Source organism: Pleurodeles waltl, chromosome 2_2 (genome assembly GCF_031143425.1).
Source record: "Pleurodeles waltl isolate 20211129_DDA chromosome 2_2, aPleWal1.hap1.20221129, whole genome shotgun sequence".
In the NCBI taxonomy this organism is placed as follows: domain Eukaryota; kingdom Metazoa; phylum Chordata; class Amphibia; order Caudata; family Salamandridae; genus Pleurodeles; species Pleurodeles waltl.
In genome coordinates, this window is record NC_090439.1 from 849,197,662 (window position 1) to 849,225,166 (window position 27,505).

At 41.1% G+C, this 27,505-nt stretch overlaps 1 protein-coding gene across 2 annotated transcripts in view; it reads right to left on the reverse strand.

Annotated features, from left to right (window-relative positions):
* The window catches only part of CDH17 (cadherin 17), a 371,516-nt gene that overhangs the window by 126,823 nt on the left and 217,188 nt on the right, over positions 1–27,505 (reverse strand). For both annotated transcript variants that reach the window (XM_069220475.1, XM_069220476.1), the window contains 2 exons: positions 22,069–22,268; positions 12,071–12,202 (listed from right to left, as the gene is read on the reverse strand). In XM_069220475.1, coding sequence (XP_069076576.1) covers positions 12,071–12,202; positions 22,069–22,268 — 332 coding nt within the window. The remainder of the gene's footprint in view (positions 1–12,070; positions 12,203–22,068; positions 22,269–27,505) is intronic.

Here is a 27,505-nt window from a genome sequence, read left to right on the forward strand (position 1 = left end):
AGTCTGAATAGTTACTCAGAGAACCTCACTGACATTCAGGTCTTTGTGGCTTAACCCAGCAAGTGGAACTGCACTCTGCCAAGCCCCTGTTCTTGATTGACAACTGTAAATAAGACCAAGGCCTAACACAGGAATGAAAGGTGAGTTTTCCAAAATCGTTCCAGACTACAACACTGCTTGCAAGTGTCTGGTAATGTACCTTTGACACAGTTAGTATACACAGACTACAGTAGGAACAGATGGACCAGCACTTGCTACCAGCATCAGCAATGCCACCACATGAAAACTGATTAGAGGAGCTAATGCTGCTCCCCAAACAGACCCTCCTTTATCAAAAGAAGAAACAGTACACCGAGGCCTGAAGTAAATACTAACACTTAGGGCTAGAGCTTCCAATGCCATTCGCAGACCAGGGAATATAAATTTTCAAAGTTTACTAGTAGACAAACTAACTCAGCAGTTATGATCAGGTGTCCTTCTCAAATGACAATGGAGCTCTCCAATACATATCCCACCAGAAGGCACAATGGAGACTGGGGCTCTCCAGTACATATCCCACCAGAAGGCACAATGTAGCTCCCTATATGCAACTGTAGGTTTAAGTGCCCTTTCAACTACCTGATGGACTTGGTAGACTTATCTGGAGAAGACCTGAGTTGGGCACCTGTAGTGCCCTATGCTTCAGCACTTTGTCCACATACCACATGGGCACTAGGGGTTGAACATGTAAGCAATTTCTCTGAATTCCGATCACAAAAATGTCTTTCTGACCCAGCCATGTTACAACACTCACAGCCAAAGATGGATCTCAATGCCTCTATTGTTCATTACACTCAATGAGTAGAGGCATCCAGTGGATGAAAGCTGGTTTCAAGTAACACCAGAATTGATTTCCTCAACAGATTCCACATGCTCTTGTTTAAACTACCACAGCAATATGGCCTGCTAAACCAAAGTGTCTTATACTGCTTCCTTCTAAGTCACTGAAGCTGAACAGTGTTTGCTCCGTCCAGGAGGCCTGCTCCAGCCTAGAAGGCATAGGTCTGTGGTGCAGCAAGGCAAAGATCATCCAATGAACCTCAATTCCACCTGGAGTGGCCTAAGCCCACCCTAGATCTATGCAGTCCAATGAGGACCAATGGTGACACAGGTTCCCTGCACATGAAGTACTACCATTAACAGTGAAAACAGGTAAGTCACAGGGTCATGAGCAGTTGGGAGGAGAAGAGGAAAATCAAGGAAGTTGAAAATTCTATCTTTGAGGAAGGCGCTGCGGTCCTTTGTGCTTCACAGATGTAATGGCAGTGAGTTTCAGAATTTTTACACAGATAATCAGGAAAATATCCCCCATACTGTCTGGCTCTAGTAATTGTCACGCATTCTAAAAGAAAAGCTGAGGAGGATCTAGGTAGTCACGTGGACTGGTAGATCAAAAATATATTTCTAACATATTTCTAAAGGTCAACAGTGGGGTGACCAGAAAGAGGAGTTTCTGTTGAAAAGCATGATCTTAGTTTTCTCCCCATTCAATTTTAGGAAGTTCTCTTTCATGCTCCATATCCTCAGATGTCATCTGCACATGAGGATATTCGCAACCTGAAGGAGGGTACAATTTGGCAAATGGGCCATATATACTATAAACAACTGAGCCCAGTGGCACACCGCAGACAGTAGAGAAAGCCTAGACTGATGGTGGGAGAGGGGATGACTTAGAATTTGGATATGCCCTATTAGGAACAAATCAAACTATTTAAGACCATGTTTTCAGGTCCCTGCTTCAGAAAGTCTTCAGAGGAGGGTAGAATGACAGACCGTATCAAAAGCCACAGAGAGATCTTGGAGGAGAAGTGTTGAAAAGCAAAACCACCCTTGCTCAGAGTCATTCTAATATCATATGTGATGGCAACCAGCATAGCTCTTGAGTTGCTGCTGGTCCTAAAATCTGATTGAGATTTATCCAAATTGGGTTTTAGGAGATCTTTTACAAGTTACGCTTCCAGCAGAGAGAAAGCTTCCAGAAAAGTACAATTTGTAGAAGTTGTGGGTTTGTCAATTAGGTAATTGAGGATGACTATACGAGGGTTGTCAACATTTTAACAAATGTTAAAAAAAAATTACGTCATAATAAGTGGCTAAGTCCTCACACATTTAATGTGCTTGTGTTATAGAATTGACTTCAATAGCAGGCACTCTTAAATCCCTGACTATCTTGAACAGGTCTCTGGTAGGGGTGTTTGCACTTAAAATGTGATTCAAATAACCTTCAGCTCTGGCTTTGTATAGGAGCTGTTTGTACTGGTTTGTCACTCCTAAGTATTCAGTTTTGATTACAATATCATAGATAAGTATCTACTTTCATTCTAATCTCCTACAGTTTCTCTTGGCTACTGGAAGGGTTTATGAAGGAAATGATAAATGATGCCTCTTGGACTTCCTTGCCCCACACTTAGGGGCAGAAGGCTCAAGCAACTTTGTTAACCACAAGTCCTTAGCTGCCCCTTTGATATTAGGGCCTCTTGTTGGAGTTTCAGGACCAAGGCCCATATTTATACTTTTCTAGCGCCACATTTGCATCATTTTTTGACACAAAAGCAGCGCAAACTTACTAATTAAAATTAAATATTGGCCTAAGTGAGTAGTGCAAATCATTTTGATTAATTTCAGACCAGTCTCAAACTTGTGTGCAGGGCTGGAAAACGCCAGGTTCCATCTAATCTGAAAGTAAGTTGGAAAGCTAAATGGTCACTCCAGATGAGTGGCAGAGGCTTCCCTAAAGATTTTGCAATATGGTTTTTAAATACATGGTCTAATAAGTGGCCAGCCTAGTGTGTGAGGCCTTCTACTAATTGGCACAAACCTGCACTTTTTAATGGGGTCCAAGAGATTTTAAGACTCTTGTCATCCTTGCAGTCAACGTGAAAATGTAGGTCTCCTAGAAGGGTGAAGTTGACTTTCTGAATTACCATAGGAGCTAAAAAGTGCAGATGCTAATAAAAAATGTGGCTCTTGGTCCAGGAGGTCGGTGAATACAGTTACCTGAGTACCCTCTGCTTCTTAAGGACATTTGTCCATTGTGGTAAAATTAAGTTCTTCTTTCGGTATTACCACTATTCCTCGTCCCTTTTATTGGAGTGATCGCGCCTGATGAGGCAGTAGTTATGGGGAGTAGCAATACCAGTATGAGGTCTGAGACCTCACAAGCCATGTTTCGTTTAGAAATAGTAGACCAGGATGATTGGCTTCAATAAATTATCGTATTTTGTTTTTTATTTGGGTAGGGACCTCTTATTTATAAGACAGCCGTTTAGAGTGCTGGAAACCTTGCTACTCGCTATTTGCACAGGACTGGATGTTTTAATAGGAGGTATGTTGTCTACTTTAATGTTGAAGCCACAGTGTCTGCATTTCAAATTAGAAAACTAAATGTCAGATTTCATACAAGATTCAAACCGATTACCTTGGGGCTCAAGGGCATATAGTAGGAACATGAAGTACAGTAGTTTGGGTTAGGAGTCTATGGGGGTAGAACCAGGTTTTCTGGAGCTTGGCACTCCCCGGGCGTGGATGGACGAAGAAGGGGTTGTCTTATTCTTTCCAAGGTCTAGAGGAGAGTGGCCTTGCTTTAATGCGTTGATGGAGAGAGCACTGTAGACTCTTGTTGTGACAGGGCCTGTGGTGGATCCCTGGAGAGGTGTGCACTGTAGGCTCAAGATTTTGAGCACAGTAACCATATAAGGGGCAATCGGGTGCTGAGGAGCCGAAGTGCCCCAGGTCAAGAGACCACCAGAGCTGAGCAGAAGGGAATGTCCACAGTGATCTTACTGTTGTCCAGAGGAGGAAGTAACGCTTCAAAGCCTTCAAGGGGCTGAGGATGTCCTCCCTAGCTACTCATAATGCTAGCTGGAGGGAGTGTCCCCTGGAGTAAGAAACTCCAAACCCCACTGAAGTCAGTCTGGGTAAGCCCAAGATATCAGTACTTCCATCTACCATTCATGTTAGGTCCTTCTGAAACCGTGCGGGATCCATGAAGTTGGCAGTATCTGGTGGTCTTGAAAAATCCTTAGTGCAACTATGAGCTTTGAATATAAGCCCTTTTGAAATGGACTGCCCCTTAATAATCGTAGGAGCATCCATACACTCATTTGCAATCCCCCTTTGTGAAAGAGGGTCCCTGTCCTAGTTGTCCTGAAGATGAGGGACTAGATCTGCCACTCCCAGTGCCTGAGATAATTTCTGAGCCTCACCATCACACCCTGCCTTTAAGGAACTTCCTGGTGCCAGCTTAAAGCCCTGCCTATCTTCCTGTGCACATTCTTATGCTCATGTGGAAAAACCTGACAGAATTTTTCCTGACTGAAAAAACCGCATTCAAACTGCTTAAGACTTTAGCTGTAGCAAGTCTAATTCTGCCTTTTTTTATAAGGCGGGGAAGCACAAAATGATTACGTCTACTTAAAAAACTTTCCTTTCTCTGCCCTACTCCCCCCCACCCTACACCCCACCCACCGGCGCTCACATACATTTACCACCTGCTCATAGCAGGATTTAAATGTGTGCAGTAAAACTGCACAGAATAAGGGATTGCGTGTGGTTTTATGCCTGGAACAGTCAGCCAGTCCAAGATGATATTTCCCCATTGGGTATTAATGAAAATTGCATGTATCTGGGACCATTTTATCACATAGAAATGGTAAAATTGCCTGTGATATTAAGGTGTGCTAAAACCTCACCAGTGCCTTGTAATTCTAAATTAGGCAATTTATATTATTCTTTTTTGGGTCCAGCTAAAATTTGTACGGTCCTCTAAGGAACATCTTGTTCACATTAAAGTCTGTAGGCCAGTATGGGCCTGATTTAGATTTCGGCAGTGGGGGTTACTCAATCCCAAACGTGACAGATATCCTGTTCATCATATTATGATCCCATTATATCCCATGGAATTGTGATTCGGCGGATGGGATATCTGTCAAGTTTATGACGGAGTAACCTGTCCGCCAAACTCTAAATCAGGCCTATGTCTTAATTTGTTTATTGTGAACCACTTGTGAAATACTATACGTCTCTATTTTAAATTGTGGAGAATAAATATTAAAGACAATGGGTGTATAAGAGATATTGCTGTTACATCACGTAGGCCAGTGTGTTTTTATTGTTTATTGTGAAACACTTGCCGAAGTCCATAGGTCTCTGTTTTAAATTGTGAAGAATACATGTTAAAGGCAAAAGGTCTGATGAGTCCAGTAGGCCCATAAAGTGTCAATCAGAAAGTGTCAAACTCATAGATAATCAAAACTGATATTGTTTATGAGACGAGTCACTCTATTGTGAATATTTGGGGTATCTGTTTTGCACCCTGATACTTTCTCTGAACCCCCTTTGGAGGAGTTCTGAACTGGTTTACACACTTAAATTTTGTGTATATCTGTGAGTTTGTGTGTAGCATTTAATCATGTGTGCATTAAATAGTTTTTCTTTTTAAAGTAGAAGCACTGGTTGGACATTGGTTTACTGAATGATTTTGCTCTGCATTGCTAAGCTTTTCATTTCTACCTAGAGCACCTCCGAGTCAGCATTATATTGTTCTGCCATGCTTTCCTGAGAATGACGTGCTAAAAAGGGCACTTGGTCCCTAGCTGGTTGAAGGTACGATGACCCAAGGACAACCACAAATCAAAGGTTTCCCATTGATAGAACTGAGGTCCGGTAACTCCTAACTGCCCTCGGACTTCCCAAGCTGGATTACTCACAATTAGTTAAAGTTTTTCTTTAACAACAAACGTTTTAAATAACAAGGTATCTTTTTGTGGAATTGGTATGAGAACTTTGGTACATGTTGAGTCCCAAACAATCAGTAAGTTTAATCACTTCCCATTCATCTGCCCTATTTAGAGTGCACTGCTATCCATACACTCGTAATGAGGGTAGACCGGGCATCAGCTGCTCTTGGCGAATGTCCTGCTTCCAACAAACTCTAAATCAGGCCCTCTCTCTATGACCTTTGTTACCCTCAAGCTCTTCAGCACTCTCCCACATTTATGTGTTCCATCTTTTGTTTATACTTGTTGGAATTCTGCAGGATCACATTATCTTAAACAACCCTGGTTCATCAAGCTGTCCATCCCTGGCCTGAAGTACCTTCCCAATTTCTACAGGTGTATCATCTGAAGCATTAGTGGATGTCAACTCAAAGACTTTCGTCAGAGGTTCTCTCCTCAGTTTGAATAGCAATTCTCATATTCAATAATATTTTCACTCACAAGCCATTATAATTTCTTCACTGCTTCTAAAGAGGATTCTGTGTCAGTCCAGAATACCCCAAGACTTGCCTTTGTATTTAAGAGTGCCTGCTTTGCCACCCAACTCCCTCTAACAGACCTTCCAAATTAGCTTCCAGAGCTTTAACTCCACTGGTGGCATTCCCCGTTTTGCTGATAAATGTTTATGGAGTACATTAACAGACCAGAACAGGAACCTCTGTCCACTTGTATTAATCACCTCATGTTGGGCTTCCTCAGCTGTCAATGCCTTGTGTTATTGGTAGGTGTAGGTGCTTGACATCTACAAAATTCCTCTTTAGGATCTTGCCTCTTTAGTCAGCCCTTTGAAGCTATATCTCATAGGTTCAGAATGGCTGCCACATTGTCAGTGGGCTCCTAGGGTTCTCATAATCTTATATGGCAGGTCAGCATGGTGTTTCCTTTTGATGTATGGGGGGGCAGGGAAGATGTGGGGAAACAAACACTGACTCATTCATGCATTGACCCCCTTCAACACTGACCAGCTACTATATGGTCCTCCTTCTAGCTAGACCTCATTCACAGGCACAGGAAATTGACCTCCCACAGTGTCAGTTTCACTGTGGGGTATTTGTACCTTCTTTCTACCTCCATTTGGCTGCAGGTAGCTCAAAGTACTTCTTAGTGGGTTGAGCTCATGCCTCCTGAGGGGTGGTCCTTCACAAAATCTCAGCCATCCTGTCGCTTCATATCCACAAATTAAACTTGCAGACCTTCACACAGAAATGTTTTGAAAGTTGCAAAATAAAAGTAGTATGTTTTCAAATATCATCACATTTTTAAAATATCACATTCTCAATGGCATTAGACTCAACTAATCACCAGAAGATAAATAACTGATCTAAATAATAAAAAATATGTATTAAAATTCCACTGAAGTTTGCAGTACCATAATGGTCAAGTAGGAGTGAAGAGGACTGATAAAAAAAATAATAGAAGAGAGGTATGACAATGAAGCAGAGATTGGAAAACAGAGATGGAATGAATGGAGGGCAGAGAACTCTACAGCATTTTGAACAGTTCAATTACTCCTACATCTCAGTCGGCCTCGTAGACCTTGTAAAGTAGGCTCTACCTCCCCTATCAAATGTTCTCCTGATACTGCTATTGCCCCCTATTTCCCCACTGTTCCTCTCTTCAATCTTTCCTAGATCTCCCTCCAGTACCAGACTCTGCTCTATCATCCCGATCACACTATTCCCATAGCTCCTGTGCCACCTCCATACTGCTTCTTCTACTACTGTTTGGATCATCTCCACCCACTTCTTACCCCTTTTATATTCACATCCTCATCAGCTATTGCATCTATTGCCCGTTATATACATAGCAAACAACTAACAATTATCCACCACTGCTCTTAACACATGCCTTTTTTTACGATAATGGCAGTCATATAAAACATTGACAAAACCTTGGCAATTCTAATCTTGCTTCTCGACATAAGCATTCAACAAAGTCAAATTACCTTATTGTAATGTTGACATACTCTCTTACTCGCCTGACCCCATCAACTCGCTACTCCCTCTTTTCGATGAGCTTGACAAACCAGACTTTGCACCATACCTAAAGTGCTTGTCCCACTAGCCACAATAAACATAAGAAGAAGCTATGTGAAAAGGGTCATCCAACATATCACCAGACATGAACTACGTATGTCAGAAAGCTTTGAGTCAAGAAGGTTGAACAACAATAGAAGGCATTGCAGGGCACAAACCCCATATCCTTATCGGCATCATCAGCATGCAGAGTAACACCCAAAGTAATCACTGGAACAACTAGTGGAATGCCCACTGGGAAAACCATACGTCAATCTCTTCTTCCTTAACACATGCCCAAATTAACAAACCTAACTACCAGAGCAATCAACTGATCCATGGACAATGAACATCTCAAAATATTTGACTAAGGGCTCAAGCTTCTACCTCTGTGACCCCTACACCAGGAGGAAGTATTATCATGACCAGAAAAAGCAAAGACTACAGGACCTTCTGCTCACTTCATAAATGATCTGCCATGCATCCTGACCAATGCTACACTCTTAAGAAGGAATGACTTTCATATGCAGCATATTAAGTGATTCCAGATGAGGCTCCAGCCTTTTTTCATGAAGCCATACCTATACAGAAAGAAATGAAACAACAAAATATCTCTTGTAACTGCCAAGATCACAAATCACTGAACAGTATGAATCTTTGCTTCGCTGTTCACCACATTTGACCTTCACCACCTCATTCTGTCAAATCTAACGACCACCACCACACAAAACAACATTCTTTGATGCTCTGCTAGACTCCGTATCACCACTCTAATTTGTGCATCTCAGGAAACCTCAACACCTTATGCTATAAAACCAACCTCCACCAGATGTCTGGTCTACTCAATAACCTGAAAACACTCAATCGTCACCAGCTTGTTATTTGAGCTACACATGATACACTGCTGACCTTCAATGTCATATTCATATCAAAGGATCTTATTTCAGGCAAAGAAGTGCAACTTTTCCCTTTGAGGGATCACCTCATCATTAACTCCAACATACACCTCCCAAAGCCACCACCCCCAGCAATAGCACTTAATTACTTCTTTCTTACCATGGAAGAGGTATCAGATTCTGCACACCAGTTTCATCACTGGCCTCTGGAAGTTCTCAAGAAAAGGGCTACTCTGAAAGCATCTACACAGGAGCAGACATGCCAGAAGGTGGGTTACCTCAATTCAAATGTAATTGTACAGAAAAGGAAAATCTGAATTCTACAATGCAATGGAGGAAAACACATCGCCAGAAAGACAAACACATAAAGCAAGGCCAATAAAGTATCTGCAAGTCTACCAGGTAACTCAGCTAAAGGAAACTCAAAATCATCAGCAAATTCAAAAAAACAGACTGTGCCTTGGATCATGCTGATCACTTCCATGAACAGTACAACTCTCTTCCAGAGAATTTGACTAAATCCCAAAGAAGCAAGGATCAGACCACCCTGAGAATCAACAACTTACAGACCAATATTGAATGGGCCATTCTGGGTAGACTTATAGATAAACCAGCATGCGTACAGATCTTAGATTTCCAGAAGTAAAACAACCTCCTCTCTGTTAACAAAACATGTTTCTGACCTGGCAGATCCACTGAACCAGCATTAGCTGCAAACTGCAATGACCTCAGAAACACTCTACATATCAATAAAGTAGCCACATACCCCTCTCTGGACCACTCAGCAGCTTTTGACACTGTGGACCACCAAATCAAAATACTATAAGATAAAGGAATGCATATCACACCGTAAAAAGTATTAAGCCCTTACATACAGACAGAACTCAAATTGTGTACCTATTTCCATATCTATCAGCACATTCCCTCAAAAAGTAGGTTTCCTTGAAGGTTTAATAATTGTATCTCCTTTATTCAATGTACACGTGACACCATGCCCTGAGCTTATGACTTCTTTAAACTCACCTGTTACAGCCATGCCAAATAAATCTTGAATGTGAAAGACCATAAGATGGATATATTGAGACTTCAAGCAGTTATCAAATGAATACTTCAAAACCAAATTTCTCCAATTCTGAATGTTGAACTTGTGGAACATGGAAAATATATGCTCCAAATTCAGCCTTGCTCAAAGAAAGCAGATCTCATCCTACGACATCCACTGAATTAAAATAAATTACGGGGAGATGTAACTGTGAACTTACACTTGAATAACAGATCAACAATGTGGCAAAACTCACAGTCAACCTCATGAAATCTTTACAGTGGGCTTGTCCTTCCTAGCTTACCCAATAAAGTCAAAGAGTCTAATTTTGAGTTTGGCAGATGGGTGCTCCACACAACAAATGCCAAAATACTGTAAAGTATATACCTATGTTTTCTTGAATTGGCCTAACTAGGCCTCGACTCCATCTTGGATTTTAACCATGACCATGCTTTCATTTCTAACTGAGACCACCTGCAGGGAAAGTGTGCACTGATTCTCTGTGATGACACGCTGTTCTTGGTGAACTTTGGAGGAAGCTGTCTAGCAAATTTGTACCATTCCACAATCTTTTCCTGCTTCATCACTGTGGGTCTATTCATTTATGAAACTGCAACTGTATTGTGAACTAGATTTGTGCTGTCATACCCAGTGACATTAGCTCAGAGAAGAAAACATTAACATTCATTTAGGGAATGGTGCTAGAATGGTATTAGATGACAATCTATCAATTCTGTACTGTGATTTGTTAAACCTTTGCTACATTTGCTCATATTATGCTGACTCTGCAATTTCCATTGTGAAATGATATATATAATGTATTGTAAAAATCTATATATCTGGGGATGGCCCGGCTTCTTGTTCTCAACTAGGCTTTAGTCCACTCGAGAAGCCCCTGGGGGGCTGCTTTCCTGATCCTTAGCATATTGATTTGCTGTATATTTTGAACTTAGAATGATTCTGCAAATTTTGCTAATGTTGCGTCTATTTCATTATATGCTGCTACCCTTCATGCCAACTGAATTGTGATCCTATGCTAATTATATTTTGCTGATTTGTTATGTAATTTGACTGATTTGAGACTAATCATATACTTTTGCCTTCTGTAGTGCATTTTAATATTTTAATAAACCATCATGGTTTTTCACTGTACGCATCTCAAAAAGTCTTAAGGCCAACACCTCCCTCAAGCCTATGAAAATGCTTTATCTGATCTTATCAGATTAGCAAAGATAGTGTCAACGCATGCCAACTATGGAACATCCTGCCTGAGAAAATAAGGGTGATCAGCAACCACTCAAAATTCAGAAAATAAATAAAAACTTGACTCTGCAACACACATGCCTATGTGCTGTTGAAGCCCTAAATATCACCTTGTCCTTACCTTCAACCCTAAGTCACTGCACCCAATCTTCCCCACAGAGGACACCCTACAACCAGCACATTTTTAATCATGTACCAAAGGGTGCCCAGAAAGCTGATGAAAATCAGAGCACGATCTGGTCAAGGCAACTAAGTGCTATAGAAAGGATATATTAGAAGTATTATTCATTCAACAATTGAGAAAGTCATTTAGGTTTTGTACAGTGTATGGAGCACTATATATAAGTAGTAATACAATACAATGAAATAGATAAGTTTGTGGAAACGCCATATTACCAGGATCCCACCAAACATACACTGCTCCACTCAGAACTAAGCTCAGCTGTGAAGTTAGTTCACTCTGCAAGCAGATGTGACCACATTACTTCTGTACTTTCAAATGCTACTGGTTACCTATTCCAGCCAGAATTAGAGTTAAAATTGTGTACCTCATACATAATAGATGCACACTAACATAGTTGGCCATACCTTGCAGATCAACTCCTATCTGTGGTGGCTCCAATGGTATCAGAAATCATAAAACTCCTCTCCTTGAAGCCCACAAATTCACAATACCTACATCATGGAAGTAATCTTTCTTCAGTGCAGGCACTGCAGCCTTAACTCCTGGCCTTAGAGCATTTACCCCACATTCTATCTTCTGTGAGCAACTCAAGGCTCACCTTTTCACACACTACCTAAACTAAGTCTATAAGTGATCTCTGGACTCTAGAGTAAGTTCGCATTTCTCAAGTTATGTTACAAGAATTTCTGACCCTCTCACCACCTGTAATCCCGGATATGTTAACATTTTTCAATGACTGGTCAAATTGTGCAACGTACGTTTTATTGTTGTGATCATAGATACAAGTGGCTAGCCTCTGTGTATACTTAAGAGCATCTGTCATCTACATACTTGGATATCTGGCTTAGACTTACCATGCTCTTGCTTTCCCTGTCCAGGGGTTCTGTCACAAAAATATCCCCATTCTGGTCAATGGAAAAAGGGAACGAGGGCAGTTTTTCTTTTTGTAGCAGTTCATATTTTGCATTAGGCTCGTTACACCGCACCTGCAATTCAACATGTCACCAGAGCATTAGAATATGGCAAGACATTTAACATGGACAGGCTCTGCTGGCTACCCTGTAACCAGCAGAACAACAAGTACCTTCTATGGTTTACAAGAGCTCACTTTCATTCTTCTTTTTACACAAAAAGGATTATGTGGGAAAGGACAGAGAAACCCCCTTAAAATCAGCAATATTCTATTTGGTAAGTGGCATCTGTCTAAACACAACTTATCAACAAGCACAATAAGAGGATGACAACCTGGTACCTTTTCAGAGCTGATGGAGCAGTATGGTTGTTTTTAAGATTGTAATCAATCTCCGGTATAATCAATTTCTCTGTAAGATTAATATTAGTACTTGTGTATTGCTACTTTCACCATTTTGGCACCTTTTCCCCTTATCACTTTGAATTCTGCAACTTCAATATTTGCTCAAGTCCTCTGGAATGGAAAGAACCCCTGTTACTCCGATTCTTTCTTGCTTCCCCTCAAAAGACCTACTCTCAACCATGGAATTTTGTGGCCTAATCCGTCTACCGAAGCTGAATGGCCAAACTGACTGAAAGGAAAGAGAAACATGGCCTCCCAACTATTTGAGGGATGTATCCTCTCAAAGGTTGATTGCTCAATGGCCATGAGTCACCCAAATGTCCTGTCAAAGAAGACTACATGTCTGTTTGCCTTTATCCTATTTGTTCTCTAATCGTATAGTCATTTCAACGTTTTCCTAATCACATAATGCTTCTCAACAGGTAATGATATGTCTGAATTAAGTGTGTGATTCACAGATCTACTTGTGCACTTACATACAAATAGGTGCCAAAACAAAAGCATGTACAAGGCCAAAAGTATATACCTAGTTTGCACAATCAGAAATGGTGAGGGTTTCACCATGTGAACGGAATTTGCTCACAAGAATATTTTTACTAGTGGTCCAACAGTATGATAGAATTTCTGTGTGAGCATCCCACAGGTGATCAGAGTGATTACACACTAGGCTGTAAATGTGTTTATTTACTCATGTAAAGGGTAGGCATAAACATGTATTTGTCTTGGAAAAGGCACTCCCAAAATGTATCTCAATATCTTGAAAGGGATTCTCGAGTGTGAAAAATATTTTTCTAGTGGAATAAGGTAAAATAGATTACAAAGTACATATGCACATATGGACATTTGTTACACTGTCGTTTGTGCAAATGCATGATGGTAATCCTGAAATTCTACAAGAGTTAGAAGCCTAGCATTACTCTTGTAATACTCTGAGAATCCCCCAAAAATAAAAAAACTAAATACAATAATGACACTAGAGCTGTACATTTCCAGTGTTTTCTTACAGGTTTAATGAATCTGGCCTAAAATGTTAGATGGTTTGAATATAAAAATATCTTCAAACAAGATAGCTTTGAGATGCATTCTGCATTATTCAATATTATTAGGGCTGTTGTAAATGTTGTCAGATATGTGGCCATTCCCTTGATTGTATCTTCACAACATAGTGTGCTTTATTCTTACACTTTTCAGAGTGCGATTTTGACAAGCATCATGCCTTTTGTACTTCGGTTCAAGATGTAAATATAGGACTCATGGAAAATGTTGGAGGGTACCTCAGAGTAAACATTGAGGTATGCCCTGGAATGGTATATCAGTCAGTTTATCACATACTACAAAAAATATGTTTCAATCTCCCATTCTCCGTGGTTCTTTCACAAAGGCGACTTTTCATAGAGTAGTAAATCCAGTAGAAACAATTTACATGCTGTCGCTGAACTTAAGCAAACAGCACAGTTGGAAATATTAAGGCCAGATCCCTCAGCTATTGACTGCTGTAAACTTCTACTACTGAGTGACTGTACATGTAGCCTTTGTTATTGAACGAAAACAAAGAGCCATTTCAGTGTTAAATTAGTGAGTCCTTCATTTTTACTCCTTTGTCATGTACAGCTGTTTCCTGATTGGAAAAACCTAACATTTTCAACACATGAAGCCGAAATTCTAAGGAACAGTACGTTTCACTCTTTTAGCAAAACATGCTCATCATTTCACTTACCCTTCTTATCCCTGTGATTGATTGTTTCCAGGCGTGGCTCCTCCGCTAGGGCACAGTGCCATGTAGGGGGTCCCAAGTTAAGCCCCCCATGGCACTTTGAATTTTTTTTTTAAATACTTACCTGGACTTATCTGGGATGGATCTCCTCATCCTTAGTGCCCTCCAGGTGTGGGTGCCGGTGGGTGGGGGTGTCCCTGGGGACAGGGAGGGCACCTGTGGGCTTTTTCCATAGTCTCTAACCATGGAAAATAGCCCACAGGTCCCCTAACGCCTGCCCTGACCCAGGCGTTAAATAATGGTGCTAAGCAGGCTTAATGCCATTATTTAAAGCATGAGGATAAATAAGGCGCTAGGCCCTTTGAGTCATTTTTTGCCTGGGAACGCCTACCTTGCATCTCATTGACGTAAGGTAGGTTTTTACGGTAAAAAAATGACGCTAACTCCATAACTTTGGCGCTAGACGGATCTAGAGCCAAAGTATAAATACGGAGTTAGGTTTGTGTTTAATTAGCATTAAAAAAAATGACGCTAATTTGACGCAAACTGAGTAAAAATATGGGCCCATGTTTATTATCGCCATAGGCTGTGATGAGCACTGAGGGGGAGTGATGTGTGCATGTATGTTTGGCCGGCCATCTCTGGCTGGCCGAACATACATGCTCAGTGTGCTCTCTCCAGCCCAGCACTGTGTTGCCGGGCTGGACAGAGCAGGCCCAGGCTTTCAGTCAATGAAATCAAACACAGGGGTCCCTAGGTATTGTAAGGAGAGAACACTAGGGAATCAAATCTGTCATTGTATGAACACCTTTCTCTCCTATATCCTTCTACATACAAACAAAATTGCAAATCCTTCTAAACATTTATATATCTTTTATTATACATGAAAAACATTTACATTTCCTTACAATGTAAAACTGGAATATCATGAGACAAACATAAGGACACAGAGACAAACAAACCCATACAAAAACAATAATAATGGCCACTCAACTCCACTCAATTGTACTCACATTCAACCCACACATACAAATTTTCACATTTCACCAAAATCAATTCAACGAATATAAACCCACATCACATATTTTTTTCTCTTTGTTGTTTGGTCCAAACTTATCACAAAAAGTTTAAATACAATCACATTGAAAATTTCAATACATTGAATTCTTGTGGATGACTTTAATCGTAATACATATAGGGGGTCATTACGGCCCTGGCGGCCGGCAGTAAGTTGGCGGTAACACCGCCAACAGGCTGGCGGTGTTCCGCCAGCAATTATGACCGTGGCGGAAAAGCCACGGCCATACTGCCAGCCCCTCCACTTTCCCGCCAGGATTCCACCTGGCGGTCATAATCCCCAGGGCAGCGGTGCATGCACCGCTGCCCTGGGGATTATGAGTCCCAGACCGCCAGCCTGTCCGTGGCGGTACAAACCGCCATTGAAAGGCTGGCGGTAAGGGGACTTGGGGTGCCCCTGGGGGCCCCTGCACTGCCCATGCTCTTGGCATGGCCAATGCAGGGGCCCCCAGGCATAGCCCCGTCGCGCATTTCACTGCCCGAATTTCGGGCAGTGAAATGCGCGACGGGTGCTACTGCACCCGCTGCACATCAGCATTGCCGCTGGCTCTATTATGAGCCAGCAGCAATGTTGATGTGCCTTTCCGCTGGGCCAGCGGACGGTAACACTGTTACCGTCCGCTGGCCCAGCGGAAATGTCATAATAGGGAGCCAGGAATACCGCCGGCAATGGCGCTATTCTGTCTCCCGCGGCCTCGGCGGTCTTTTGAAAAGACCGCCGAGGTCGTAATGACCCCCTTAGTCCTTAAGCCCGCCACAAAATCCATCTCCAATGAACAAATTTATATCCGGCACCTATCCTTGGTGCTCCGTATTTGCAAGCTACAGATTCGAATGTCCAGCCACAAATTCAACTGCCAACGCACATTTCGGTGGATTCCAAGATTTCTTAATACTTTATGCCACATTCCCCAGGGCCTTAGATTACAATTCATCAGTGAACTGGAAAAAGCTCTATATTAAAAAAAAATCAAAGATACTTATATTGTCTCTCATCTTTTTAGCATAAACGTCCTTATGGTACTAATGTCTTAATGCCACCATACAATGATTCACAACTGTGATGTAGTGACTGTGTCCTGCTCAAACCAGAAGATCAAGGAAAAACACCACTGTGACATATAACACAAAATCGTGTATTCACACCCATGCCGATGTCTAAAATCACAAAATAATCTTAATCATGCCAAAAAGTGTAAAACACTCAAAAACACCCATTTCACCAAGTGATAATACACAAAATAATCCAACATGCTGTATACACATGGGTAATCTCATTACCTGTTCTCTTAATAGGTATCATATACTTCAATATGACAGTCTCCCTGGGAGCATTCTGGCTGGGTGCTCCTAACCAATCCTAACGCTGGTCTGAGCAGCGTCAGAATTGGCCACAGGGCAGGCTGGGAGCCTGTGCCTGCAGCCTGCAGGAGAGGAGCGGCAGCGTGGTGACGGCGGTGGCGGCATAGGTACATTTAAAAAAAAAAAAATCCCTCACCCTACCTCCCCACCCGTGTGCGCCCCACCCTGCTCCCTTTTTAGTACCATGAGCTACTCCTGATTGTTTCCATTATGGCTTTTGGAAATTAAGTTGTACCAGGCATGTCTGAATGTTACAAAGCAATGCGTTTGTACAGCATACCTTTGAGATGAATGCTTAGGGCATGTTAGGCCAGATGTATTATTTACTGATTGCAAAATATTGGTCATGATTTGTGACCAGTATTTTTCCGACAAGTAAATACATTTCTAAACTAAATATGTACATATATGGTGGTTTGGAAAAGTCATCTTCGGGGTGGGTCACTGACCTACCTCATTAATATTCACCAGTTAGGTCACAAATTACGACTCATTCTGCATGGATGAAATCACGAGGGTGGTGGTCTGTTCAGGCCAGCAGGCCACCATGCATGTGAATGCCTTTCAGTAAAGTAAACTTGTTTTTAATGCCGTCAATTTTCCTTAAAGGAAATTAGACTGTGTTTAAAACGAAAGTTTACTTTTTTTCCTCAAACTTTCATTTTTGAATTTTATAGGGCCCATTACATACATTTACGTTAATGTAAGCATAGGATACCATATATATATATATATATATATATACATCAAAACTTGCTAGGGGTACACACAGTTTCTGGATATGAATGAATCTGGGTGAAGTACTGCTGTCAATTCTACAATATAATTCACTTATATCGTTGCCCAACTTAATTCCTCCTACCTCCAAAAATATATAAACAAAGGAACATGTATAAGCTGAAGCATTGTGTGATGTTGTGGACACTAAGCGAGCCACGAGCAGGGGGTGAGGTACATTGGAGTAGAGCATCAAGTATGTCAGGGTAGGCATGGTTCCCTATATCTCTAAATCTGGAAGAAGTGGAGCGCCTGTGTAGTAGTAGGGCAAGCAAAGAGCGGGAGGCCTGTTGAGAGGAATTTTACTAAAAGGCGCCAAATATATTCAAAGTTTTTATAATTATCTACTCTTTCCATAGGGATGGCGTGCCAGAGTTATGAAAGCCACTGGGACATCCAGGGCACCCCCACCCTCTTCCAAGAAGCAGCCATCTTGACCATAACCTCGACCGGTCTACTGAGGTTCGGTGCTGAGGTTTTCTTCCTGCAATGCCAATAGACCAAACCTTGGTGTAAACAGGAGCAGATATTCAGTATATCTTTAATGTAGGCCAGGATCTCAGTCCAGAATGGGCGAATGACTGGGTAATCACAACAGATATGTTGAAAATCCCCGAGTAGCCCACATCCCCTTCAACAGAGATAAGATGTGGCTGGGAACATTTTTTAAGTTTGGTAGTGTATAGATGACAGTTGAAAAGCACTTTGTAATGCGCCTCCCTCATTTCCATAGAGTGGCTGAATCTGGGGATGTCTCTCCAAAGTTTTCGTAACTTCTTGTCTAGGATCAAATCTCCAATTTACTTTTTCTTTTTTAATTTAAAGGTCTTTTGAGAGTTGGTAGTTGTTCCTTGGACTACTGCCGACTCCCCAAAAAGCTTTTTTTCAGTATTCACCAAGGGGACTGGGCCCCAAGGGAACTTCTTCCCTATTGCAAACGTGTTACCACCTCAACCTGGAGGTGCGCAACTTTTCAATAGATTACAACTGCTAATTCCGTCCTGAACCACTCATAAATATGGATACGAATCCCTATTTAGAAGGGATACCTACATCAAGTGCCTTCCAAATTGCAGTTCCTTATCAATTTCTAAACCCATTTTAGAGTCAGAAAAAATTACTGACTCCTATAATAGGTTTAGTACATTGCAAAAAGTATTTTTGCTGCTGCAGTATCCGAAACAGGCATTTGTGACCTCAAAAATGCTTTGTGTAACTGGCCCCTTGTTTTTGATAAAACATTTTAGCAATGGGGAAAAGTAATTCATCTTGATCCCCTTCACATGCAACAAACGCGCATAGGGTGGTCTAAAGGCAAGTGTATGAGTCCCGGCAAAGTAAATTGAGTCTTCCATTACTTAAGAAATTGAGCAATGGCACAGAAATGTGGTTATACTACCACTTACAGAGATTTGAGACAGTATCAAGAGTTGAGATTTATTACAAATTAAAGGTCGTCTTTTCGCAGCTGTGCAGATGTTAGATGACTCTCTTTTGTTTTGAAGGCAAAGTTTTTTGTCCTTTAGTATTAAACTTCTATCTCATATGCAGCAGCTTTCCTCGATCGATTAGTGGTATCAAAACCAATTCTTTCCTTCAGGGTTTGTAAAGATTATTTGAATTTATTAGGAGGGTAAAATTATACAGAAAAGGATGCAGTATTAACGAGTCTGTGTACTTATGCCCCAATGTCGATGGAATAGTCAGAATTTGGTATGGGGTTAGCACCTGGAATTAAGATTGTGATACCCCGGTATCCTTGCACCAAATTTCTGCATACTCCTAATGAAAGCCTAGTGTCTGTTTCCTCCTGATGTTTGGCCGCCCTTTACATGCTATTGATTGACAACAAACTATACCAATCTGGGGTAAAGAAATTGTTCCTTAATCCTACCCCAGCATCCACTGTGCATATGATTTGTGGAGCTCTCCTTCTGATTGAGCTTGTAGGATAGGAGTCCCATTGATGTTTGGGACTTGTGCTCTCAATCATAGCTCATGATGGAGTTCCAGAGGCTGAATTTTTTGGGCATCAAGAATAGCCTTTTCCTTTTCACTAATACTTATGTGATGCATCTCATGCCCTCACTGAGTCTGGTGCAGTGGCATAACGAAACTGGAGGGCCCTCCACTGCAGGGTACATGGAGGTCCCCCCCCCTGGACTCATGCAGGAGCTCTCAGGCCACAGTACTTTGCTGAGGTTGCCCCCGTAGCTCGGGGCGCCCTGCACCGCAGGGGCTGCAAGGGCCTTTGTTATGCCACTGGTCTGCTGTATGCACTCTCTGTGGCTTACCTTCTGAGTCAACAACAGATTTCTTCACCTATTCGAGTGCCTCACTACTTTGATGTCGTTAGCATATTAATAACTGGTAAGTTTGCTACCTGGTCAAGCCAGCAATTGACTACATCCACTTGAAACAAAACATGTGCTATATGAGAAATATAAGCATCATCAAGTGTGCTGACTAAATGATGATCTTAGACCCTGTCCTCATTTATGCCACCTCCCATTTCCACTCAACTCATGCATGTTACATTGTCTTACAATTATTTTATTATCTTAATCTGTGAATTTCAATGTCGTTATCACTTCATGCTAAGTGAGAGACAGATTTGTACTTGGCAAAGTTGATTGTCTTTTCAAATCCATCATTTTGGAAATATGGATATGTTAGTTGTATCAAAAACTCTAAGCATTTCGAGCTATCTAATTACTTCATCAGGAGTGAAAATGTAAATATCCTATTAACATTCAACACGATCTGTAAAACATAAATCAGACAGGAACAACCAAATTCATATTTTACCCTCTCAAGAAATCGTAAAATCCTTAACCATTTGGCAAAGACCTTTTAGAACTTTCTGTCTCTACTTCCCCACCACTGGTATGGGCCATAATGAGGATGGAACCTGACTCGCTCACTACTGCAGCCACCATCTTTTAATGCTGCTGCCTCATACCACCACCTTCTGAGCCATGCCTAGAGGTGAGCAGGTATATCCCCTACATGGACTGTGGAACACCACTTGTCAGGTGATGAACCACGGTATGAGGACAATTGGATGGTGACTAAATAACTGGTTGACGGCCCCTTGAGTCTATAGGGTTCTGCGAATAGTTGCTAGACGACAATCTGATTATGGCAGTGATCTTATGCGATGGAGGGAGCACATGGGGCCCCTTCCTTTAACCTCACTAATGCAACCCATGAGCAAACCTGTTTGCCAAGAGAAAAAACTAAAAGCCAGGCACGGAGCCATTTGGTACCTTGCATCATAGACAGAAATGAATGCCAAGATGGGTCAATGGGCTAAAAACTTGTGACTCATATTAGCTGTTATGTGAGGGCCACCTATGTGAATCCTGGCAAGGCCGATTGAGCTTTCCATCCTTTGAGGATGCTAAACTGCACACCATCAAATTGGGACTTGTGGAATCAAGCACTCCATAAAAAGGTGGTATTAGCTGTGCAATTACACTGTTTACATTTGCACATTAACTGAAATTCCTCAATTTCCAAACATTTCCCAGCCAACAAAAATATGCTTTTTAAAAGCAAGAGCAAGCTACCCCTGCACAGTGACTACCCGATGTTCACCTCTCTACCCTGGCAGCGATGCCAAGGTGGTAGAGTCAGACTTCAAAGACATGGTGGGCAACATCAACAAAAGCACAGATGAGGTGGTGTCAAGCACGTCATTCATACCTTGAAAGTGGAGGCTTCCAAGACAAGAAACAAGCATTGGTAAAGCCAATAGGTCAGGGTTGGTTTAGAGTGCTAGTGAAAAGTTAGCAAAACTGGAAAGGCACGCAGAGGCAGCTAACAGGAGTGGAGAGCACAGGCTACAATTTGAAAGTAGTCCCTCATGCAGTTCAGTGCAAGCACTGGATTGTACTAGGAGGGATACACCCTCAACAAGCATTAGGTGAGAGATGAATACTCAGCTGGGCTGAGTTAAGATGTGATTGACAAAGTTTCAAGCTGCTTGCTGAAAGAGGATAATAGAAGGACAGTCAAAGGTTGAAAAGTGTGAAACCAAAGCCAACTCTATGTATATTGTTAGCAGTAGGCCTTTTTAAGGGTTGCACTAGCAAACACCAGACCTAAAATACTATTTATCGAAGAACGGTGGAGGCCAGGCAAAAAACTAATGGACTTAAGGCTTTGATTGTGAATGTCCGGAAAATTATCAAGTGCCTTAAGACTGACATTAAAAGGCCGGCACTAACACCAAAGTCCCTGATGAATACACAATGACAAATAATGCTCCAATTATTGAGCAAGCTGAATCCAGGCAGTCATTTCTAAATTCAGATGTTCATTCAAAAGTGGACATCCTCGTTGTTACAGCTCTCTCACTGCACATGGAAGGGCAAATCCCCTCCTTGGCGCAGAGTTGTTCTGGAAGACCTCCTAGAACATAATTTGAAATACACCATTAGACATTTTCCCAATTTTCGTGTCCTACAAAAGAGCTATCTCCTTGGAGTGCACAAAAAGGTCTTTCTGTGGAATCGCTATCCACTGGTATATGTCGAGGCTGGTTTAGATTTGAAGCAATACCTGCGAACTTTCAGAAGAGACCTATGCTATTTTGGCCTTACCTCAGTGATCTTGATGGGATGTGCCATAGTGGAGTTTTCAATAATCTCTACTGGCGCAGGTGTCTTCCACAGGCTTTTGGTCACGTTAATAAACACACTAGCTGAATCAGCCAAAGCCATTTCTGACAGTCCTGCCAAATCCGTTACTAAAATCTGCAGTTTAAAGTTGGCGGTCTTTTCAGCATCTATCAAGTTGAATCCTGAAGAGTAAAAGGAGACAAGCGAATACATGATCATTGTATGTACTGGTACATTACACAACAATTATCGACCAATTCTAATGATATATAAAATCATGTAAAGAAGGTTTGCAAAACGTGTGCAAGTCTTTCATTTGTTTATTAATTTTACCCTGCTTAGTAGCAAAAGATTTCCCAAACTAAAGTAGTTAGTTGAGACCGGCAAGCGCCTGGATACCCTCGAGGGTGACTAGTCGCGCTATACAAATTCTGTTTGATTGATTAAAAGTAGGAATACTCATATAGGGGATACCATCTGGTGTTAGTCATGCACACAAGCCAGAACAGTAGCTACTAGATCATTCATTCTGCTCGAGCTGGGGTCTTCTGTCCCTTGCAGGTTCCTGTAGCAGCAGGAAGTCATCGCTGCACTGGGGTCCGCTGGCACGTAATTAGATCCAGATAACCCAGACACATTATAATGATACAAGTCAGCTTCCCTGATTCATAAGAGTAACTTCTTCTAGTATGCTTGAAGGTTTCTCCTAAATGCAATGATATCACATCTGCTGACCTGTGAGATCTTTTACCTGAACGTTTTCAGCTGAATAATTCTGTTTTCTTTAACTCATTGCAGAATTGTATTCTCTGGAGCTCCACTTGTGTGGGACACAATCGCAATACTGCATTTTTTGCTCCTCACTTGCCTTGCGAATATTTTTAGGTCCATATTTAAAAGGTCCATGGTGCTGGGCTTTTTTCGCCATTGGGAAAGGGCAGAAATGCTAAGTGTCTGAAAGTACAGCACATTCGTCCTCTCCCCCTGCGCTGGCACAGAAATCGCTGCCATGCTCAAACACAGTCACCCTTGCACCATGGTGCATGGTTCAAGGGTGCCTGCATTGGGGGGGGGTGGTTGTTTTTGTGCAGGAAGGAAAATCTTCCTGCACAAAAACAATCAATTGAGGTGATTTCCTCATTCTATGTGTGCTGCAGAATGCAGCACACATAGAAAGATGAAAAAACAGGGAGAAATAAAATACATTTCACCCCATTGCGTCAATCTTATGCCACCACTGGGGTGGCATAGGCTTTTGACACATTCTCAGGTTTCCAAAACCTTGTAAATCTCAGAATGCGTTAAAATCCATGGATGTTGCATGGGAACACCCATGCAACACCCATGGAAATGCCTCCCTGATACAAAGTAAGGCAACGCAGTATGTACAAGGCCATGTAAAGCCACGCAAAGTGGCTTTACGTGGCCTTGTTGATATGGGCCAGCAGTCTGTGCTGCCGGTGAGCCACAAAAAGTAATGCACCAGCAGTACAGGTCACTTGTAAATATGGCTCGTAGTTTATGGGAAGACTAAAGTCTTTAAAACAACCTTCCAAGCTTTCCACTGGCAAAATCCTAAAGCATGTTCTGGCACTTTCTTCACACAAGGAGGTTCCTTCTTTATGTAAAAGTTCTTCTTTCTCTCCATCTTAAGCTGGCCTCACTAATTCTTCACAGTCTAACCATAGCAAGTCAACAAATAAAAGATTTAAAAAAGACCCACCTTCTCCCCAAAAAACTCTCCCAAACGTCTCATTAGATCTCCAGCTGGAGCAAATTAGGGTCATGTGCCCCTTTATGGAAGAAACTAATGACAGGCTGCAGAGTTTAGGTGACAGGTGGTCTTGTATGTAGGAGAGAATATCTATTGCAGAGCAACAAATAACCAGCCACAACGAAACTTCGCTCAAAGTGAACTCCATGTAAACACCACCAGAAACAGGTTGAAGACCTCGAAAATCGTAATAGACGGAACAACCTTCGCATATATGGTCTCTCTGAAGGCTCGGAAGGGTCAAATCCTATATCTTTATTCAAAGGTTTTTTACTTCTGATTTTGGAACTACCCACAGACCCGCCTTTTAACAACTAGTGCGCTCACAGGCGGGTTCATCCTTCTTCAACTCCTTCCACTTCCAAAATGCCTTGAGGGGTTTTCTTTCACTTACTGAAATACACCAAATTAATGCAGGTTATTTTTGCTGCTAGACAACTTAGGCACATTTCCTCATCAGGCCACAGCATCTTCTTTTCTCAGGATTATGCTAAGAGTACCACAGATCGGCGAAAACTTCATGAGTATAAGACCTACACTTCGTTCTCTTTGAGCATGTTTTGGACTTTTTAAAGACCCATACAAGAACAAGACAATCACTTTTGAGGACTCTTCTCACTTACAGGCTTTTCTTGTCACATGCAGAGCAGACACTATGGACATTGCCACATCAGCTCATTCATCTAATTGAGTTCTTTGTTCCTAATCCTGCCTTCCTCACACTTCAGTGGATATATTTAATAGAAATGTCATGTTATTGCCTTCTCTTTTTATAGTTTGTGGTATTGCTGAAAGTTTTTACATGTCACTCCCTTAGGAAACAGCTTGGTTAAATGGCATTTTTGTCATTTAAGTCAATTTACCTTTATGTTTTCTTCAATTACAGGTGTTGTTTTCCCCCTGTGGTTATCCTTGTCTACCATTTCCTGTTATACTGCCCTTTCTGCAGCCTGTTGTCCTTCTGGAGTTCGGACATGCCATCTTTTTAAAGTGGTCTCTCCTCACCCACCCTCATCAAAGTATTAATAGGTATGTTTCCCTCTTTTGTTACTAGTGTCAACCTCTTCCTTCATCTCCTTTTCTCACATGCTTTAATTTTTCTCCTTTTTCTTTTTTTGCCTTACTCTCTTTTTATACTTTCTGTATTCTTATCTCTGTGCACGTATGGTATTATCACTCCTTTCTTCCCCTCTTCTCTTTTATTGACTATCTGGCTCTTCTATATCTTCTGTCATACAATGTCTGATTGTATTTTTCATATTGTTTCTTCCCAATGGGTTTGACAATGGTAGGGGTTTAAATTCTCTGATCAAACTACAAAGAGTCCTCACCCACTTAGCAAAACTCAATGTTCATCTTGCTTTCCTATAGGAAATGCATCTCACAGAAAGCTAATCTGTAATATTACGCAAAGGGTGGATAGGTGAAATATTATTTTCTCCAGGGAATGGCAAAAAACATGGTGTCATAATTTTGTGTCACAAGTCTTTGCATATTAAACAGGTATCTCAGGAAATAGATGAAGGGGGAGATGGTTATTGCTTAAATTGTATATTGATAAGCTTCCAATCATACTATTTAATGGATATGGTCCTAATGCTCGGAATTGTCAGTATTGGTCCACTATTCATCAGAAACTTTGACAATATCCTTATGATAAGTTTGTTATATCAGGTGACTGCAATCATTGTATTGACCCTTTTATTGATAGACATTCCTCTTCTCACTTTATCCCAAACAAATCACAAAAGACATTTCTACATGCTATTCAGCAGCATCATCTAACAGATGCATGGGGTTTGTGCAATCCTACACTCAGGGAATATACATATTTCTATCCAGTTCACCATATTCAGTCTCGAATAAATTATATATTCTTATCTCACACTCTTACTCAATCCCTACACAGAGTCAATATTAGCTCTATTTTAATTTCTGACCACACTTGATATTAGCTCTATTTTAATTTCTGACCACACACTGGTTTCTGTACATCTAGATCTCTTACCCAAACAGATCTCCCCCAAAAGATGATGCTTTAATAATTCTTTATTGTTGGACAACACTTTTACTTCTTCTTTCACTTCTTTCTTTCATGAATCCTTTCTATGCAATCAAACAGATGAAATTCCCTTCTGTATAATCTGAGGAGCCTCTAAGGCGTCGCCCAGGAATGTTGTCATTAATAATGTATCTCAACAAAGGAAAACTTCTCACATAAGGTCCAAACAAATTGTCTAGGAACTAAAATGCCTTGAACATATTTATTATACCTCCCGCATACAGCAATCACTACTGCAACTCGTTAATGCTAAACTTCACTTCAATAAGATATCCACTGATAATGCATCCTTTTATCTTCTCACATCTAGCACCATATTTTATGGGGGCCAAAACAAATCTGGGAAGATATTGGCAAACTATCTTAAAATAAAAATACAGTAAACTACAAATAGATTCCATTATTCATGACACTGTCACGTCACATCACAAGGATTCTGACGTTTTAAATAAATCAATTTAAGAATTCCTATACATATTTGTACTAACCAGAGCATGAACCTTTAGATTCAGACATTTTACAATACCTACACTCTGTCCAAAAACCAGATTGTTCCCAAATAGATTTCTCTTCGCTAGCAACTGACATTACACAATCAGACCTTCATCTCACACTTCTCTCCCTTAAAAACGATAATGGACCAGATGGTTTTACGGCTGTATTCTATTCTTATTTTTTCAAACTACTTCTTCCAAAATTATATACCCTTATTCATTAATTGAACAATTCTTCCAGCTCTTTTGGCTCTTTCCTTGATGCTCTTATATGTCTTGTCCCAAAAGAGGGGAAGGGCTTACATTATTGCAGAAATTACAGATCTATTTCACTTGCCAATTTAGGCTATGGGTGCCAGATGTATCATTATTGTGAACAGTGATTACGTAATTGGAATTCTCTGCAAATCGCAATTATGTAATCGCTATTTGAATGTATGAAACTCCATAGGTTTCATTTAGCTTTTCCTAAAGGGTCGCAAATCGACCTACCTCATTAATATTAATGAGGCAGTCACAATTTGTGACCCATGAGGGAACCCAAAAAGCAGAGGGATGATGGCCTGCTGGGGTCAGCAGACCACCATTTCTTGATTGCTTTTAAAAAACGTAACTGATTTTTTTAAATGCATCCCATTTTCCTAACATCAAAATGGGATGTGTATAAAAAAGAAAAATTTAAAGTTTTCTTTTCATTTTTTAAAGAGCAGGCAGTGGTCTGTGGAACCAATGCCTGCTCTTAAAAAATATTTTTGCTACCATTGACAAAGGGGAAGGGGCCCCCTGGGGCACCCTTTCCGTTTGCAGATGGGTTACCACCTACTTGAAATAGGTAGCAAAATGTAAATGTTTTGCAACTGCATTTTGGTCACAAAACATTCCTACATACTGACACTCCCCTTTCTAATACTGAATTAGTATGTATTTGTGATTCCAAATTGCAATTCGGTAACATGTTACCAAATCGCAAACTAGAATTCATACATACCAAAATGCATTTTTTCAGTTTCAAACAGCCTGATCGGGCCATTTGCGACAGTAAATATGCATTATACATCTGGCCCTAAGATGTTCTCTGAAGCATTATTT